Raw genomic sequence first — 16,324 nt, 5'->3', positions numbered from 1 at the left:
TCTCGCTAATCATGTATCTGAGCTTAGTAAACTGTTAGATTAAACATGTGTCCTACAACCATATATAAGTTTCTGATGGACGGGATTGTAGTTGTCATAGAGTAAATATCTACATCCACTAACTGTGTCAACTAGAAATAGCATGTTGAGTCATTCAGGTTCGTTCGTCAACAAGGTCTTTGTTCAACATATTCCTTGTAAGCCCCAAATTCAGCTTTGATCTTCCCAAGCAGCTGTAATATAGCAACACATATGTCTTTTAACCATAACTGTCGGCTCTCGATAAACCCAGGATCCTTTACAGAATAATATGCTCTCTCATCTTAACAGAATCACCTTGTGAGGCAAGATAAATTGAGAAGTCACATTTTCAACACCCGGAAGAACTTTCTGAACGTGAACGATTTTCAGCTCAAATTAAGAATGTTCAGTTCATTGTATTCGTTCTCTGAAATATTGTTATCACGAAGATTATATAATTATTCAGTACAACTTGAACGATTCCGCAACATAGATATAAATATATTTAAATTTAAATTTAACTGCGTGTCTTATCGAAATCGACAACCACCTGCTAGAAATAATGACTCCTGTAGAACGGTAATTGGCCCTCTGTTTTGTGGTCCTGTTGCGATAAGACTATCTGGACCAAATAATGTCACCAAAGTACCACGTGAACAGCAATCTACGCCATTATAAAGGCTGAAAAACATACAGTTGCATTATTGTGAGTACGAGATAATTCCAGATGTTGCAGCACCTGTCCCTCGCGTTGTGCGTCGTCGTTGTCGTTGTGGCTAAGCCACCCTACCAAAATGAAATCCCGAACGGCGATAAGGTGCCACATCCTTGTGATACAAATCTTGTATGGAATGCTGTTGGACACGGAAATGCAGATATAGGAGGGGCACAGAACCTGAACCCGTTTGGAATGGTACGTACCATTAAAGTCTTGTATGTAATACTGATCTTGGTAACTTAAGTGAATGCAAATTTGTTGAAATGTATTGAAAGATTTCTTTTGCAGGGAGATTTCTTTCTCTGCTTTGGGCATTTATTTCTTATGAATGTCAAAAGGATTTTGTCGTTCTAGTTTTACTACAGTATTGATACATAATAATACCCACATCTGCTCGCTGGAACCTATCGTTAGAGGTGGCATATTCGTCTTGCCTCATGCTACATTAGGATTGATGTACTTGGCTTTGTAAGACCCGCCCTCCAGCGTGTTCCTCGGCTTCTCAAAGAGGTACACAGTGCTGGAATACTGCAGAAAGTGCGGTAGAACGATATGACACATATAATTTTGTAAACATTTGTATTTTCCCAGGCTTTTCAGGCTGCATCTCACACGTGGACGCAAGCTCTGTGTCAAATGGACTCTGACAACGACGGATTTACGAATGGTCAGGAACTCGGTGACCCTCAGTGTACATGGAGAGCTGGAACTGTGCCAGTCTGGCCGCCCACAGGTCACCCTGGTCAGTAGTCAAGTCTTAGGTCGAAATCTAGAACGCATGTTTTCCTTCTTATATCGGTCATTGTGAACAAACAGAAAACTACCGGTGGATGTCAATTTAAATATGCAAATATATTCATAGGCTCAGAATTCGAAACTTGAAGTTGCGAGAAATACAATGTGTACAATCTGCCGAATAACTCAATCGGCCGAATTATATTTTAGATTTGTACTTCACAACAGACACTGTAATCTAAGAAAATAAGTCAGAATAAAAAGAAGCTGAAGTTCATTCAGTAAAGTAAGTTTCGATAAAGTAACGGCTTCTTGCTACCTGATGGGTCTCAGCCACAACAATACCAAACCAAATATGGGCAAAACATCAACGCCAGAATCAAGAATCCGACGAAACAAATTCTTTTAGGCTGAAGATGCAACAAAGCAGTGAAATCGATATATGGATAACTTAAAATGAGTGATAACACCAAGTGTTCACTATTACACAAGAACCCGTGAAGATCCGGGTTAGAATTGGTAACCATATATCTGGAATAATGCTGAGTGCGGCGTAAAACAACAAACCAAACCTAACCTGTTACACAAGATCTTATTTTAACACGAATGTAAAGTGTATTAGTGCCTGACGGGACTGCACAAACATCGAGGAACGAAAATCATGTTCAGAATATATACAATGATATGTGAAAACGTTCAAGATGGCACCCGGTTGCCCTGCCGTTGGTTCTGTTGTTAGATCGTGTGTTGTGCGTATGATGATGTTCCTTTCACAATATCTACAGAATCGAAACCTAGTTATTTCCTAGTTGCTTGTGTGGTATAATCTCAGTGTGACGTTGTTTTGCCCATGCTAATGTTTTTATAATTAGGGGATTACTATTATTATTATTATTATTATTTACATATCAAAATAAGTAATGCAGCAAATCTGGTTTGAGTGATCCTTGCATGGCCAGTCTGGTTATGCTTCTCATCAGCTCAGGGGCTTCGATCACTACACCCAGCTCTAGCAGTGAATAATTGTTTTCTTCCTGAATTTTGTCCTTTATATGGTCATTTTTGAGACTGTCTCTACCATGTATCCTTAGGGTGCCAGTCCCTCTCCCAAATAATAGTTCCCCATTATCATTATTGGTATTAATATTGTTAATGGTACTAATATTTTTGTTTCTTGTGTTTAACATCAGGCATCGACGAGTCCACCTATCCTTGTTCGCATGCTTTCATTGGTTGAAGAAGAATCATGGCGCTGTGTTTGTTCTGTTGATTGTGTATAATAAATATACAACATGTACATAGAATACTACAATAAAGTGTCATACATTACCATTAAACCTTTAGCACACAAGTAATGATGTAATGTAGGATACCTTTACCTGTATATAACCAGGACATCAGTCCTGCCCCAGCTTCTAACGCGTGGGTAATGACGTACACGGACAGAATAGACATTCTGTAAAGTGACATCTCAAGTACCCAGCTCATGGGTTTTGATTATCGATTGTCCATTCCAAATGTATTTATTTTAAGCATTTTACTCCGGCTCCTAGCATATTTTTATTTGTCCATAAGTGCCATATATTCTACGGTGGGAAAAGAACCATGCGGTTACGTTGTTTATGTACAAATTGGACATATGTAATATGTTAACGCGAATGCGTAGTGCCGAGTTCACAAATTGAATATTTCTCCAAACTGATAAAACAGTAGAATCTTCCCCTATCTAATTCACATAACACTGAAAGTGTGCAGTGTTTGCCAGTCATGAATCCTGCTTGAAGTGGTAGACACAAGATCGATGATAGAAGTTACATATGTTCTACACCAACTTAAACCAATGAAACAATTATAGTTTTTCTTTCTTTCTACATCGTCAATGGTTGAGCTTAACTAGCGATGCAGAAATGGTTCAGTTCCAATGTGTGTACAAAAGACGTCTAGAACACGTGACTGGGAGTGCTGTGAATTCCCTTTCTGTACACAGATAAATAATCACATTTGGATCGACGTGTCGGTCATCTCCAGCAGCTGTTCTTTCACTTACTTTTTCACTTTCACGAACTGGAGTGTGCGCAATAACCTCATTATCACAATCCTGCATCTTCCTCCGAGTTCATCTATCCACACACAAATTAGATATACTAGCACGTAAATAGAACTATTATCAAATATTTGGCTGTACAACCCCAAAAATAAGATAACTGTACCTGTTTTGTACATTTTGTATACTGGATCCAGGTTAACCAGGTTTACAGATTATTCAAAATGTGATGTGTCATCGCATCCCAGTTGTGTAGATCGGTGCTCATGCTGTTGATCACTGGATTGTCTGTTCCAGGCTCGATTATTTACAGACCGCAGCCATTGCTGGAAAATTGCTGTTTGCGGCGTAAAACTTACTCAATCACTCACTCAAAACGTGAAACGTCATGACTCTTAACTGGTGAGGGTGTGGGTTGTTTTCATATGAAATACATTCAGCTGTTCAAAAACTGGGCCTTCGTTATCAGCGAATTTCGGAACCACGAGAAAAGTTCCCACAAACTATAAACCGAATTTACACCTGTCATCGTCCGAATTGTCTCTCCTAAAATAGCAAGTTTAGTCATTTAGCACAGATAGTCAACACAGTGTCAGTGAACAAGACTATAATGTAACCCTCGTGGCAACGACCTTCCATGCCTGTTCATGTGGCAATACATTTCTTGTAGAGTTGTCGCATCTGTATGATTCGAGGATCATTTACAGATGATTTCCCATCAGTATGTTGCGAGGTAAACTGGATTCAGAGTTATCACCTGAGTCACAACAGAGGGAAGGTGATTTTAGACCTGATCCACTCGACTTTAAATAATAAAATGCTTCGTTTATTCTTTGGTTCTTTTAAATATTGTCAGAAGGAGGTTTGTAATCATTCACTCCGGCTTGAGATGCCAGTTGAACCACTCGTGTGTCATGAAGAAGAATACAATCTGCCAGAAATAATCATTGCTGGAGAACGATAACAGTTTGAGGTCATGTTTTGAGGTCATGTTGCGATAAGACTGTCTGGACCAAATAGTATCACTTACGTACCACGTGAACATCAATCTACGCGGCTGTAAAGGTTGAAAAGCATAACGTTGCATGATACAGAGTGCCAGATAATCCTTATGCAATTTGATAATTTATTGTTCATATCCACCGTGTGGTATTTTTCTGAATGTACAGTTATGTTTTTGCGACTGGAACTTAGGTCAAAGAACTTACCAGTATTTAAGATGTTTTTGCAACTTTACTTCAAACGCTTTTAGACTAGATAATTTAGATAACATAATTCTTGTTCTCTCCCTGTACTAATCATACTTGAAAACGATACTAGAACCTGTATCGAAACGTCGTGCTCTAGAATAAAAGACGTTGTCATCCACATACACTCGTTCTATAGTCTACAGCATTGTTCGGGACTCCATGAACGCCTGTTCAAAGGTTTGTGGCGCCTTCAACATTCACGAAATGCAGTTGAAGAGATCAGAACAACACGTGGGTATGTGTAAGTTGTGGAAATGTTACTTGGTTTGTTGTTTTCCTGTCAATTCATTCACATAATGTTCAGAGCGATTTTCGGCTTAAACCATTGGGAATTTGTTTCTGATGAGCAATCTTTTGCGCTGACACTCTCTATAACATGCCACCTTTTGTACGTGACGTTCTGGGCTGACGCTCTCTATAACATGCCACCTTTTGTACGTGACGTACTGCGCTGACACTCTCTATAACATGTCACCTTTTGTACGTGACGTACTGCGCTGACACTCACTATAACATGCCACCTTTTGTACGTGACGTACTGCGCTGACACTCTCTATAACATGCCACCTTTTGTACGTGACGTACTGGGCTAACCAGGAACATGACACTAACATGCATCAACTTCTCAACACATGCAAATACTGTACCATCCCTCATGCGACGTGATACAGAGTGATTGAGTTTAGTTTTACGCCGTTTTTAGCAATATTCTTGCAATATCACCGCGGGGGACACAAGAAATGGGCTTCACACATTGTACCCATGTGCGAAATCGAACCCGGGTCTTCGGTGTAAAGAGCGAACGCGTCAACCACTAGGCCACCCCACCGCCCGCGATACAGAGAGTTGATGAACGTCATCAAGACAATTCACAACTTTGCGAAATATTTTTCAGAAATAACGTGTGCAACTACGCTGTGTTGTAGCGAAAAGTATAGCTTAGCCATAACGTACGTATCGTAATTGAGGCACGAGGACGTTTTGCGTTATGTTTAGACAAAATATAACATAACATTAATGGGAAGTATATGGTCAGATGTAAGGTGAGATTATATTTTCTGTTCAGTATGATTATCCGAAGTCCCAATGCAACGGTAAGCACTCGAATTGAAACTTAAGTTTAAGAATATGTCATAAGTAAGTATTTGATGGTTCGTTTGTTTGTTTGTATCTTTAAAGCCGGATTCAGCAAGTTTACAGGTATATGACGGCGGTCTGTAAATAATCAAGTCAAGATCAGACAATCCTGTGATTGACATCATGAGATACGGGGAGTCAGTTAGTGAATATGGTTTTACGCCGCTTTCAGCAATATTCCAGGAATACCACGGCGAGGGACACCAGAAATGGGCTTCACACATTGTGCGCACGTGGGGAATCGAACCCGGGTCTTCGGCGTGACGAGCGAACGCTTTAGCCACGAGGCTACCTCACCGCCCCTCATGAGATACGTTGACAGATCATGTGTTTATGAATCACAAGGAAACAGTGATGATGCCAGGTCTGATGTTCGTGAAAAGGTGAGCGTACCCGATCCCCATCTCTGGCACCCGTCATAAACATACACAAATATGTTCTCGGGCAAAGACAATTATGTTTACATGTTCTTTAACAAGTGTATCATTTATTTCATCTATAATACTTGAAACTGATGTGACCTCTCTTCGCTGAATGATTTAATCACATCTTAACAGATATATGCAAACATGTCGAAAGGTAAAAATGAGTTCTTCTATCGACTTCAGGACTCTATTCCTCGTTACCTGTATGGGCATGTTTCACTTGTCTGTAATTGTAATATAAACAGCAGTAACGTCATGTACGTAGCAGTGATGAGTGAACTGGGATGTCCGAGTCAGCTTAAATGTAGTTTCACCGTGCGACCAAGGGAAGTAACTCCAGAAGGCATATCACATTTCGTCGTCTTTCAAATCCGATCATCATGAGTATTGTTAAGAGTAGAAACATTACTATCATGAACTGTGATATGTTGGTTCAACTGTTTTCAGTGAAGTGCCATTATTGAATATTAAAAACATCAAGGGAATATGTTAATAAACAAGCGCACACACATATACATGCTCTCTCTTCCAAAAAGCACTGAAACAAATTCTTACGCAAACAAAAGACCAAATCACACGTATAAACTCATTCGTCACCACTCGCCTCTTTCTGTAACCTCGCTATTCGGCTTGTCCCGGAATAACACGAATTGGTCACGAATGGTATAAACTAAAACATTGCAGTTCTATTATTCCTATAAGAAAATACAACTCAAATATATCTATCAAAATATATTTTATTGTAAAATTCCTTGACAGTGTCTGATTAAAACCTTTCAAACATTTAAGGATGCACATATTTATTTATAGGTATACATAAAAGTATCAAAAAACACAAACAAGCCACAACCAAAAATGATATGAAAGAACAACAAGGAAGTTTGTGGAGAATGATCGCAACAATTTGAAACCCGTATCTGATTTTTTGTCATAGTTCATGACATCAATATCATGGTGGAAGACACAGAACAATATACATTCCGATATTGAGTGAGTGAGTATGGTGTTAAGCCGCTTTTAGCAATGTTCCAGCAATATCACGACGGGGGACACCAGAAATGGACTTCACACATTGTATCCATGTGGGGAATCGAACCTGTGTCTTCGGCGTAACGAGCGGATGCTTTAACCACTAGGCTACCCCACCACCACTACATTCCAAGATCAATGACTATATTCCACTTTAAAAATCAATGAATAAATCAGCATTGCACCAACGTAATGGTATGATATCACAATAACATAACAGCAACAACAAACATGAATTCACAACGATGCAAGAGCATGTGTATCAGAGTGGCACAGATACCACATATCATTACCAATCAGGAAACATACAACAAAGCAAAATTGGCACAAATGTGATATGAAATATATGTTCAGATAAAATAAATAAAACAAATGAGATCAGGAACACAATCAAACTTTGGGAAGTGTATAAACTGGACAAAAGAATCTTTGATTTGGATGAATGGAGGTGATACAAAAATGCGCGTCCTTGGAAACCACCAGGACTGAAGAGATGCTTCTGTATTATCGGTTTCCATCTGTCTCTATGAGCATTGCCTCTGGGTCACTTCTTTCTTAATCAACACTACAGACGCCTCGTTCTTGTGCACATACGTTCCTTTCGATAGTTACACGTGTCTTGAGCATTGTCGGACATATTGCAGCAAATGTAGATCATCAACAAACAAGAAGACACAATGTAGTCTAAAAGTAACTTCTGACACACGACGTAATGGGTGTCTGGCAGATCGGACAGTCGGACATGGCCATAGAGCAGGGGCCACAACAGGCCAGGTGACCGCATGGAATGAACGTCACCCTCAGCTGGTTCTCCATACACACTTTACACAGATGCCGTTCTCTGATGGGAGCATTTCTGTCTCGAGCCGTTCTCAATGGGTCAACAGTCTGTGTCATATCCCATAATGTTCGACCTGAAATCTGGTTCCTGTCAGATGCTGAATTGCTCATGGTGACCTCATGGCTTGTACCACGTCTGTTTGGCGTTGTACTTCCGGTGTCATTTACGTTGTTTGATGCTAATCCTGTTCCTTCTTCTGCCATTTCTAAAACGAAAATGGCCAGCTCTTGTGCTGAAACTGAGTCACAATTACGTCCTGTGTACCATTTGTGTAGAGCAGTTCTCACGAGACTTGACGTAAATCCCATCTGGAGAACGGCTTGAACAGCATCACTTTGCATGAGTTTTGTTACTTCATCATCTGTTGTATTTACTTCCGCTTCAGAAGAGTTTAATTCATGGACCGTTTCCCTCTGGTTCTCATTTCTGAAAATAGGCGAAAAATTAAATTATGTTGTATATGTTAAAATAGTTTGAAGGTTCATATTGTTTATAATATGTTATTATATTATGTATAATTACACTTTGGATTTTATGATTGTTTACGACATTGATAGAATTAATACATCCTGCATAAGGTTGATGTATACCAACTTACCTCTTGTTTGGATTGCTCTGTTGGTCAGCGGTAGTGTTCCCAAAACACAGCCTTATATAGGGGCAAGTCGGGAAGCACTTGGCATGCTCTATCCAGGGGTCGTCTCCGCTGGCCCAGTTGTATAACTTCCCTCGACAGTAGGCACATTTCACTCGGTCTGGTTTCTCCTTGCATGGTATGTGGTAGAACCCTGCTCGGGCAAGGGTTTCTGGAGTTTGAGTCACATTTGGCGGCCATCTTGAAAATGAGTCTAACCTTGTGGCCTCTCGTGTGTAGTCACAATCATCTTCAGTTTGCAGAGTTGCACGTGGAAGTACTGACCAGGTCTTTTCTCTGCTATGATCATCTATTGCTACGTTACCAACATCGTTCCCCTGAACGAAATTACAGTAAGGAAAATGCGTCCGATGTTCTTGAAGAGGAACATCACCAAATTGCCATTTCTTTAAAATACCAAAGCAAAACGGACACTCTACCCTATCCCCTGTTCCAGTATAATAGAGTCCAGCCTTAGCCAAAGTAGCTGGACTTTGAGGTGCCCACGCTGGCCAGTATTTGAACGAGTTTAGTCTATTTATTTCTGATTTCATGTGAGAGGCCCCTGCCATTGACCGTTCGTCGTTAGTGAAACAGCTGATATGGCCGGATGCTCCAGGGGATGCATATATACATCTTGGATAGATTTCACAAGACACTGAAATCACTTCTGTCATCTTGCTGAGCCCGTCCACGAGTTCATTGATTGTTCCGCGAAGTCAACGGGCTATATAAGCGACGATTGAGAAAGCGTGGTTTCCCAATTCTATAAATAGACTGGGTATTTCCGTTGGCGTAACAAGGGAGGTTCCGTTACTTATGGCAATTACCAGCTCTTGACGTATTATTCAAAATAAAACCAGTGCCATATATACTTTTGGAGAAACACCCACAATATCGCTTGGTTTAATTATGTATTTTGTATCAGCGACTACCGGCAAATACCGAGTGGGTCTTACAAACAGGCGCTCCGCCTCAATTTATTTCCCTAGCTATGTATAGCACAGGTCCGCTGAACGTACGATTGCTACTTATGAATGAATTAGTGTAGCGCATAGTGGAGTGTTTTACTGACAACATAAGCCTACCGATATCACTGGGTATGTAATACTTGGAGAGATTGTATATTCAACGTGTTTTGATTGTGAGAGTTCAATATCTCAGCTAGCTAAGATACATAGCGTTCACTGACATGAACGTGAACGCTATGTATCTTAGCTATATCTTAGCGTGACGTGACGTGCTGACTATGCAACATCTAAATATGACCCAGTCTACTGATTGTGCAACTTCTCAATGTAACCAACCACTTGTGCAACATCTAATAAAATGTGACGTACTGACTGTGCAACATACAAATGTGACCTACTGATTGTGTAACATATCAGTGTGGCCAACTGATTGCGCAACATGAAATGTTATGATGATGCAACTGGCCAGTGTGTTGTACCGACTGGAAAAACATTCAGTGAAGTACGCCCACTGTTACACAACCCTGGACAATAATGTATCGTTCGACCCCCGATCTATGTACACCTACGAGTGTACATGTCCAGCAGAGTTGTCCAGCAGAGTTGTCAAGATAATAAAAGAATTACCAGTTCAGCAGAATTAATCTGACTTTAAAAGCCGGCAGGATGGGCAAGCTTAACATGACGGGCAGACAACGGGAGGAGCACAAACAGACCAGCAGAAAGGCATGACGAATTGATAACGAGGATGGCGACATGCTGAATTATCTTGTCACATGTAAATTCTTTTACTTTCCCTGGATCTCTGTCCCACAGTTCTTCTATTCACTGATATTGATTAAAAACCAAATGCATCTGAAATGAACGGAATCGAACAGTGAAAATGTATTACGTTTATGAAAATGAGTTTTTCGGTTGTTGTTTTTACTGATATGCCCGATCATATACCGTCTGTCATATCTGTCTGAATCTCTCTTTGTGCCAGTGTTAGATGTGCCTGTTGGTATACCATAGTCTGTATGATACAACTCTGACAAGGACTATGCAAGCATACGTCAGCTATAGTAATAAGCGGAATCGTATCCCATACCGACACAGGACCAGGCTGGATATGACCAGGCTGTCACAGACAATCCGCATTCATGGTGGTGATTAATGGTGAGGAAGTTCCATTTTTAGTTACGTTTCCACAGGAAATATATAGGTTCTCACATGGTAGGACATATCAGCGCTGTGTTGATGAATGCAAGACTAAATATTTCCGATAAAATCTAGGATGGAACTGAACTGATGTACAGAAGATAGTACCAACCTGGTTATTGGGATTGTTTTTAAGGAAGAATATAGAATATTTTGAAAAGTGTTTTGATTGTGACTTACAAGTGACTTATGTGTTGTCAAAACGCCACAGATATCCACTACAGTGCTGTTAGTGTTGTTGATAGTGTAAGTGGTGTTAAAGGCACACATCAAAATGCCAACATTTTAGAAGCAAAGAGACAATGAGCCTTTGGAATGTCGCAGGTGGAGGAAGTTACGCAGCCATAGTGCAAGATCTTCACCCGGCTCTACAAGGCAGACCAATATCAGACTAATGACTGATGACCAGGCATCTGACAGTCCCAGAAGTGGACGCCTGAGAGTGATCACCGGCAAGATGACCATCACCTGCGAATTTTTCCAACAGTGACGTCATCAGTAGCAAGAGCGTTGTGTCACACATCAGGAGAATCACAGTGACGACCCGATAGTTGCTGTGAGCGACCTGGCCTAGCGACCATTTCGGGGTATGTCATTAACCCGTCAACACCAACTGAATCGTCCAGTAACGTTACTTTTAGGAACGATATCTGTGGAGGTTTAGCAACACGTACGCAATAAAAAAAATAAAAATATTTACGACAGGATCGTTGATTGGAAAAAAAATAATTCCAAAGCACCAGGCGTGTACTTTCTTTTGAACATCTGCATATATCATACGAAATATTGCGTGACTGTAGATGATATCCCAGTACTCCCTAATGATCACAATAGTTTCGTCGAAATTGGGATGGACTTGATTGACCTCAAGAATATTAGATATGTTATCTGTGATACTCGAGAACTTATTGTGTGGCATACACATCTGTATACAGACTCAGCGTTATCATAAATCGTTATGACATGAGCTGATTTGTTTGTCAAAGGATGTAGTCAAGAGATTTATTCAACATGAGTTGATGTAGTTGTTTGGTGTTACTATCATCCTGACATTAAAACCACACATACATAAGTCTGATTCGTAAATTAGCCTGGGAAATGGTTGATGTAGTGATCCTCTTTGTCTCTACGGTAAATGCATCCTGTGGTGATCGGTTTTAGCTTGGAGGTGAACAATTTAGATGTCTATGTTTAATGTGTAGAGGTATTACGTAGGTGTGATAATGGTACTGCTTCTCATGCTAAAAATAGTAATAATGAACTTAAGTGTCTCAACATAAGTGCTTCATAACGGTGTTAGTAGTAACCGGCATGTCCCTCATATTATAATAAAGAAGTTATATATATACATAAATCGCTCCCCGTTGTTCATCACACCAACTTCAAAATACCACTCAAAGAAGTTCTTTCTCAAAAGTTGTTGGATCAAGGTCACAGGCCTCAGCGAAGCTTTCGAATGTTATATGATAGACGTGTGGGGGTCATTTCCCAAACTGGCTTGCCAGTGCAAACATTATGTTCTACCAGATGTATTATTTCTGGGTCTCTTAACTTGCCTTTGCAAGTGTTATGACGGGTGCCACCGGTGACAGAATAGGCTCGCCTGTTCGCAGTCATCTGGTACAATGACTATTTGATAGTGATTCACAGGCACATACTCATGATATAGGCATTCAGTCGACTCTTAATCATTCGGTCGTTTATATTCCACTGTGTTAGGTGTGGAAGCATGTCCACCGTATCATAAGATTGAAGATCATATTGAGCAATTCAATGTATAAGGTTTTCAATTATATATTTCAATAAACCCATAACATGAGATGAAAGATACTTTAACATGAAACAAAATAACAAAATAAACAATGAACCTATTTCACAATAGATGTAATGTTTATGTGTCTAAATGACACAAAGACGTAAATGCCTTTGGTAAAGCTGCTTAAAATCACCATAGCATATATAATGTAACCAATTATTGCATTGTCCATGCATACAATTGTGTACACATCCCCGAGTTGGAGAAGCATTCGTCATTGTTGTCTACCCGTTATCACCGTTTTATGACACAAAATATAAAAACAAAAGCAAATACACAGAAGGAGACAGAAAACAATATCCTGATCACACGTCACAACAACAAATATCTAACAAGACATTAAAAGCAAAAGCGATTAATGTTTCTAAGCATATAGATTAATGTTTCAAAACAAGAATAAAACACGTAACAAGTGTAATAGAAAATGAAATACTAACTAATACCCGTAACTTGTCATAAAAACAAGATAATGAAAAGTATGTTCTGCAAATATGTACAATATATGTCTTTGAATGATATACTGAAATGACGAACATAACAGCCTACCCATAACGTATCACAACAATATAAACTTATGTAAATCATATAAAACAATCACATAAAACAAAAAGTTTTACTGTGCACTTCCGTACAAACGCCACCATCACATAAACACCGCGAACTGCATGTCCGTTGAGGTCTCATTACGTCACATTGTATAGGGACCATAAATTTATAGCGATGTCTTATGAGGCTAAAACAAATACACAGATGCAAACAGCAGTTGAGCAAAACTCCTCCACATAATTCTTCCTCACGCACAATCATCCACTTCATATTGCAATGCACGTGTAACAGCGACCAAGTCAGGACAAACATTGTCCAAATGAACATGTGACCTTGTACTGTATTTCTATCCCTCACTTAATGGCCATTATTCATAGATCCCATTACTTGTTAATGATACTGTTAATTGTGTTGTACATTGACTGACAGTCATTCTGAGCAAGCTGTTCAACAATGTCCATAATTTATTACAGTTGGGTATACTGATGGCTGAATCCACTTCAGGTGACCTCAGCTGTACAAACATTGGTCCAGAGACGAAAGTGAAGAAGGTATCAGCCCCAGACTAGCAAGGGTTAGGCAAGGTGCTCCGAGGCACAAACCAAACTATCCCGCCGTCATATTACTGGAATATTGCGAAAAGAAGCGTAAAACCACACTCACTCACTCACTCACTCACTCACTACCACCATGTGCTGACCAGGTGCTTGTATATATCTAACGTATGGAGATCCTTTCAAAGATCCCCTGCATGTAGGAATATACAAATATTCTTCACGAACGTTACCTGTGCATCTAACTCAAACATACGGTCGGAGTGTTCGTTCCAAGAGCTTGTTAAAAGGTTTTGTTGCTACAAATTGAACCCTCACATGAATATGAAGCATGTCTTTCGATGCATTATTACCTTGTGCTCAAGTATTTTACCTCGGAAGTCTTGACAGGTTGGTCACACAACACAATGTAGTCTAAAAGTAACTCCTGACACACGACGTAATGGGTGTCCGGCAGATCGGACAGTCGGACATGGCCATAGAGCAGGGGCCACAACAGGCCAGGTGACCGCATGGAATGAACGTCACCCTCAGCTGGTTCTCCATACACACTTTACACAGATGCCGTTCTCTGATGGGAGCATTTCTGTCTCGAGCCGTTCTCAATGGGTCAACAGTCTGTGTCATATCCCATAATGTTCGACCTGAAATCTGGTTCCTGTCAGATGCTGAATTGCTCATGGTGACCTCATGGCTTGTACCACGTCTGTTTGGCGTTGTACTTCCGGTGTCATTTACGTTGTTTGATGCTAATCCTGTTCCTTCTTCTGCCATTTCTAAAACGAAAATGGCCAGCTCTTGTGCTGAAACTGAGTCACAATTATGCCCTGTGTACCACTTGTGTAGAGCAGTTCTCACGAGACTTGACGTAAATCCCATCTGGAGAACGGCTTGAACAGCATCACTTTGCATGAGTTTTGTTACTTCATCATCTGTTGTATTTAGGCCCGCTTCAGAAGTGTTTGGTACCTCAGCTTCTTCCGTATTTTCTAGTCTGAAAGAATTTACAAATGCATGATAAAATTGAATAATATCACAGGATCAACACCTTTCAACGACGCCTTTACAAGTATATAACATGTATAACATATGATTTATACATGCAGTAAGGGAAAGGGGAGAAAGATATTCAAGCACCCTTCCTGAGACTTAAATCATGAACAGAAGAGTCATGTTTATATAGGCGTTTACTACTTGTGCGAAGCCCACGGATGTGGTCATGTCAAGTCTTGTTATAGTAAGAAATTGAAGCTGTGTTTAAAATATATCATCCTACCTGTGTTGTTGGCCTAATAGATCATTGATAACCTCTTCCCCTATGCATAGCCTTATATAGGGGCAAGTCGGGAAGCACTTGGCATGCTCTATCCAGGGGTCGTCTCCACTGGCCCAGTTGTATAACTTCCCTCGGCAGTAGGCACATTTCACTCGGTCTGGTTTCTCCTTGCATGGTATGTGGTAGAACCCTGCTCGGGCAAGGGTTTCTGGTTTTTTAGTCACATTTGGCGGCCATCTTGAAAATGAGTTCAGTCTCACTTCCTCTCGCGTAAAGTCAGCTTCAACTCCCTTGCTATCGACTGTTCCACAAGATGCACGTGTCTTCTGTTGTCCGTCAACTATCGGGATGTTACCAACATCATCTCCCTGAATGAATTTACAGTAAGGAAAATGTTTCACATGTTCAATTAAAGGATCATCATCCGTATGCCATTTCTTTAAAATACCATAACAAAATGGACACTCTACCCTATCCCCTACTCCTGTGTAATAAAATCCAGCTTTTGCTAAAACTGCAGGAGTTTGAGTTGCCCGCGCTGGCCAGAGTGTGAAAGAATCTAGTCTCTTTGTCTCTGATTTCATAGTACTTTGTTCTGCCGTGATATCGCAGTCGTCGTCGAGGCAGTCGCTACCTTCGTGACCGAGTATTCGTTTAAATGTATACTCTGAGTGGAGTCCATAGGATCTTGCCATAACAGCTGTCATTTTTGCTCATTCGGTATATCTATTATCATTCAGGTCCGACCAGTCTGTAATCTTGCTGTCAAGCTGCCCTTGTTATATACCGTGTGGAAAGTTATTTTTAGACTAACGGAAAGTCACGACGTTTCGTCATCAACAAATTATCCAGGGGACTTTAACAGTTCCCGTTTCGTCTTATACGTATGACCACAACCAGGAAACAGTATTATCTCACATTTTCAGTTAAATACCAATAAATATCTGGTCATCAAGCATGTAACCTAATAAGGCAATACAATGATCCCGCGACGGACTTCCGTGCTAAGGTAGCCATGACATATGAATGGGAAGACCTTTACATGGGAAGCCTTTCTCCAACAGCGTACATTTTCCCAAATCAGTTTATGAATGGCCCAAAATACACACTAAGAATGCTATTATTAT

The 16,324-nt window shown here is 40.2% G+C and overlaps 2 protein-coding genes across 4 annotated transcripts; one reads left to right on the top strand and one right to left on the bottom strand.

The window, feature by feature from the left end:
* The first annotated feature begins 659 nt into the window (after positions 1–659).
* Positions 660–2,806, top strand: LOC124265201 (temptin-like). Its single transcript, XM_046699996.1, has 3 exons — positions 660–934; positions 1,331–1,481; positions 2,665–2,806. Exons 1-3 carry the CDS (start codon positions 749–751, stop codon positions 2,709–2,711), a joined length of 384 nt encoding a protein of 127 aa, XP_046555952.1. The 5' UTR covers positions 660–748; the 3' UTR covers positions 2,712–2,806.
* Positions 2,807–7,057: 4,251 nt separating this feature from the next.
* Positions 7,058–15,931, bottom strand: LOC124265200 (putative inhibitor of apoptosis). Of its 3 annotated transcripts, none has more exons than XM_046699995.1 (3): positions 15,198–15,931; positions 14,331–14,915; positions 7,058–8,038 (listed from the first exon to the last, which is right to left on the bottom strand). In XM_046699995.1, exons 1-2 carry the CDS (start codon positions 15,902–15,904, stop codon positions 14,336–14,338), a joined length of 1,287 nt encoding a protein of 428 aa, XP_046555951.1. In that variant the 5' UTR covers positions 15,905–15,931; the 3' UTR covers positions 7,058–8,038; positions 14,331–14,335. The 3 variants fall into 3 exon arrangements, with proteins under 3 accessions (XP_046555951.1, XP_046555950.1, XP_046555949.1); XM_046699994.1 differs by lacking the exon at positions 14,331–14,915 and adding an exon at positions 8,799–8,849 and having other exon boundaries at positions 7,058–8,626; positions 15,249–15,931; XM_046699993.1 differs by lacking the exons at positions 14,331–14,915; positions 15,198–15,931 and adding an exon at positions 8,799–9,517 and having other exon boundaries at positions 7,058–8,626.
* Between the last annotated feature and the right edge of the window lie 393 nt (positions 15,932–16,324).

The sequence above is a fragment of the Haliotis rubra genome, unplaced genomic scaffold (genome assembly GCF_003918875.1).
Source record: "Haliotis rubra isolate DU_JTF1 unplaced genomic scaffold, ASM391887v1 Scf966, whole genome shotgun sequence".
NCBI lineage: Eukaryota > Metazoa > Mollusca > Gastropoda > Lepetellida > Haliotidae > Haliotis > Haliotis rubra.
This window is presented reverse-complemented; position numbering and strand designations above follow the sequence as displayed.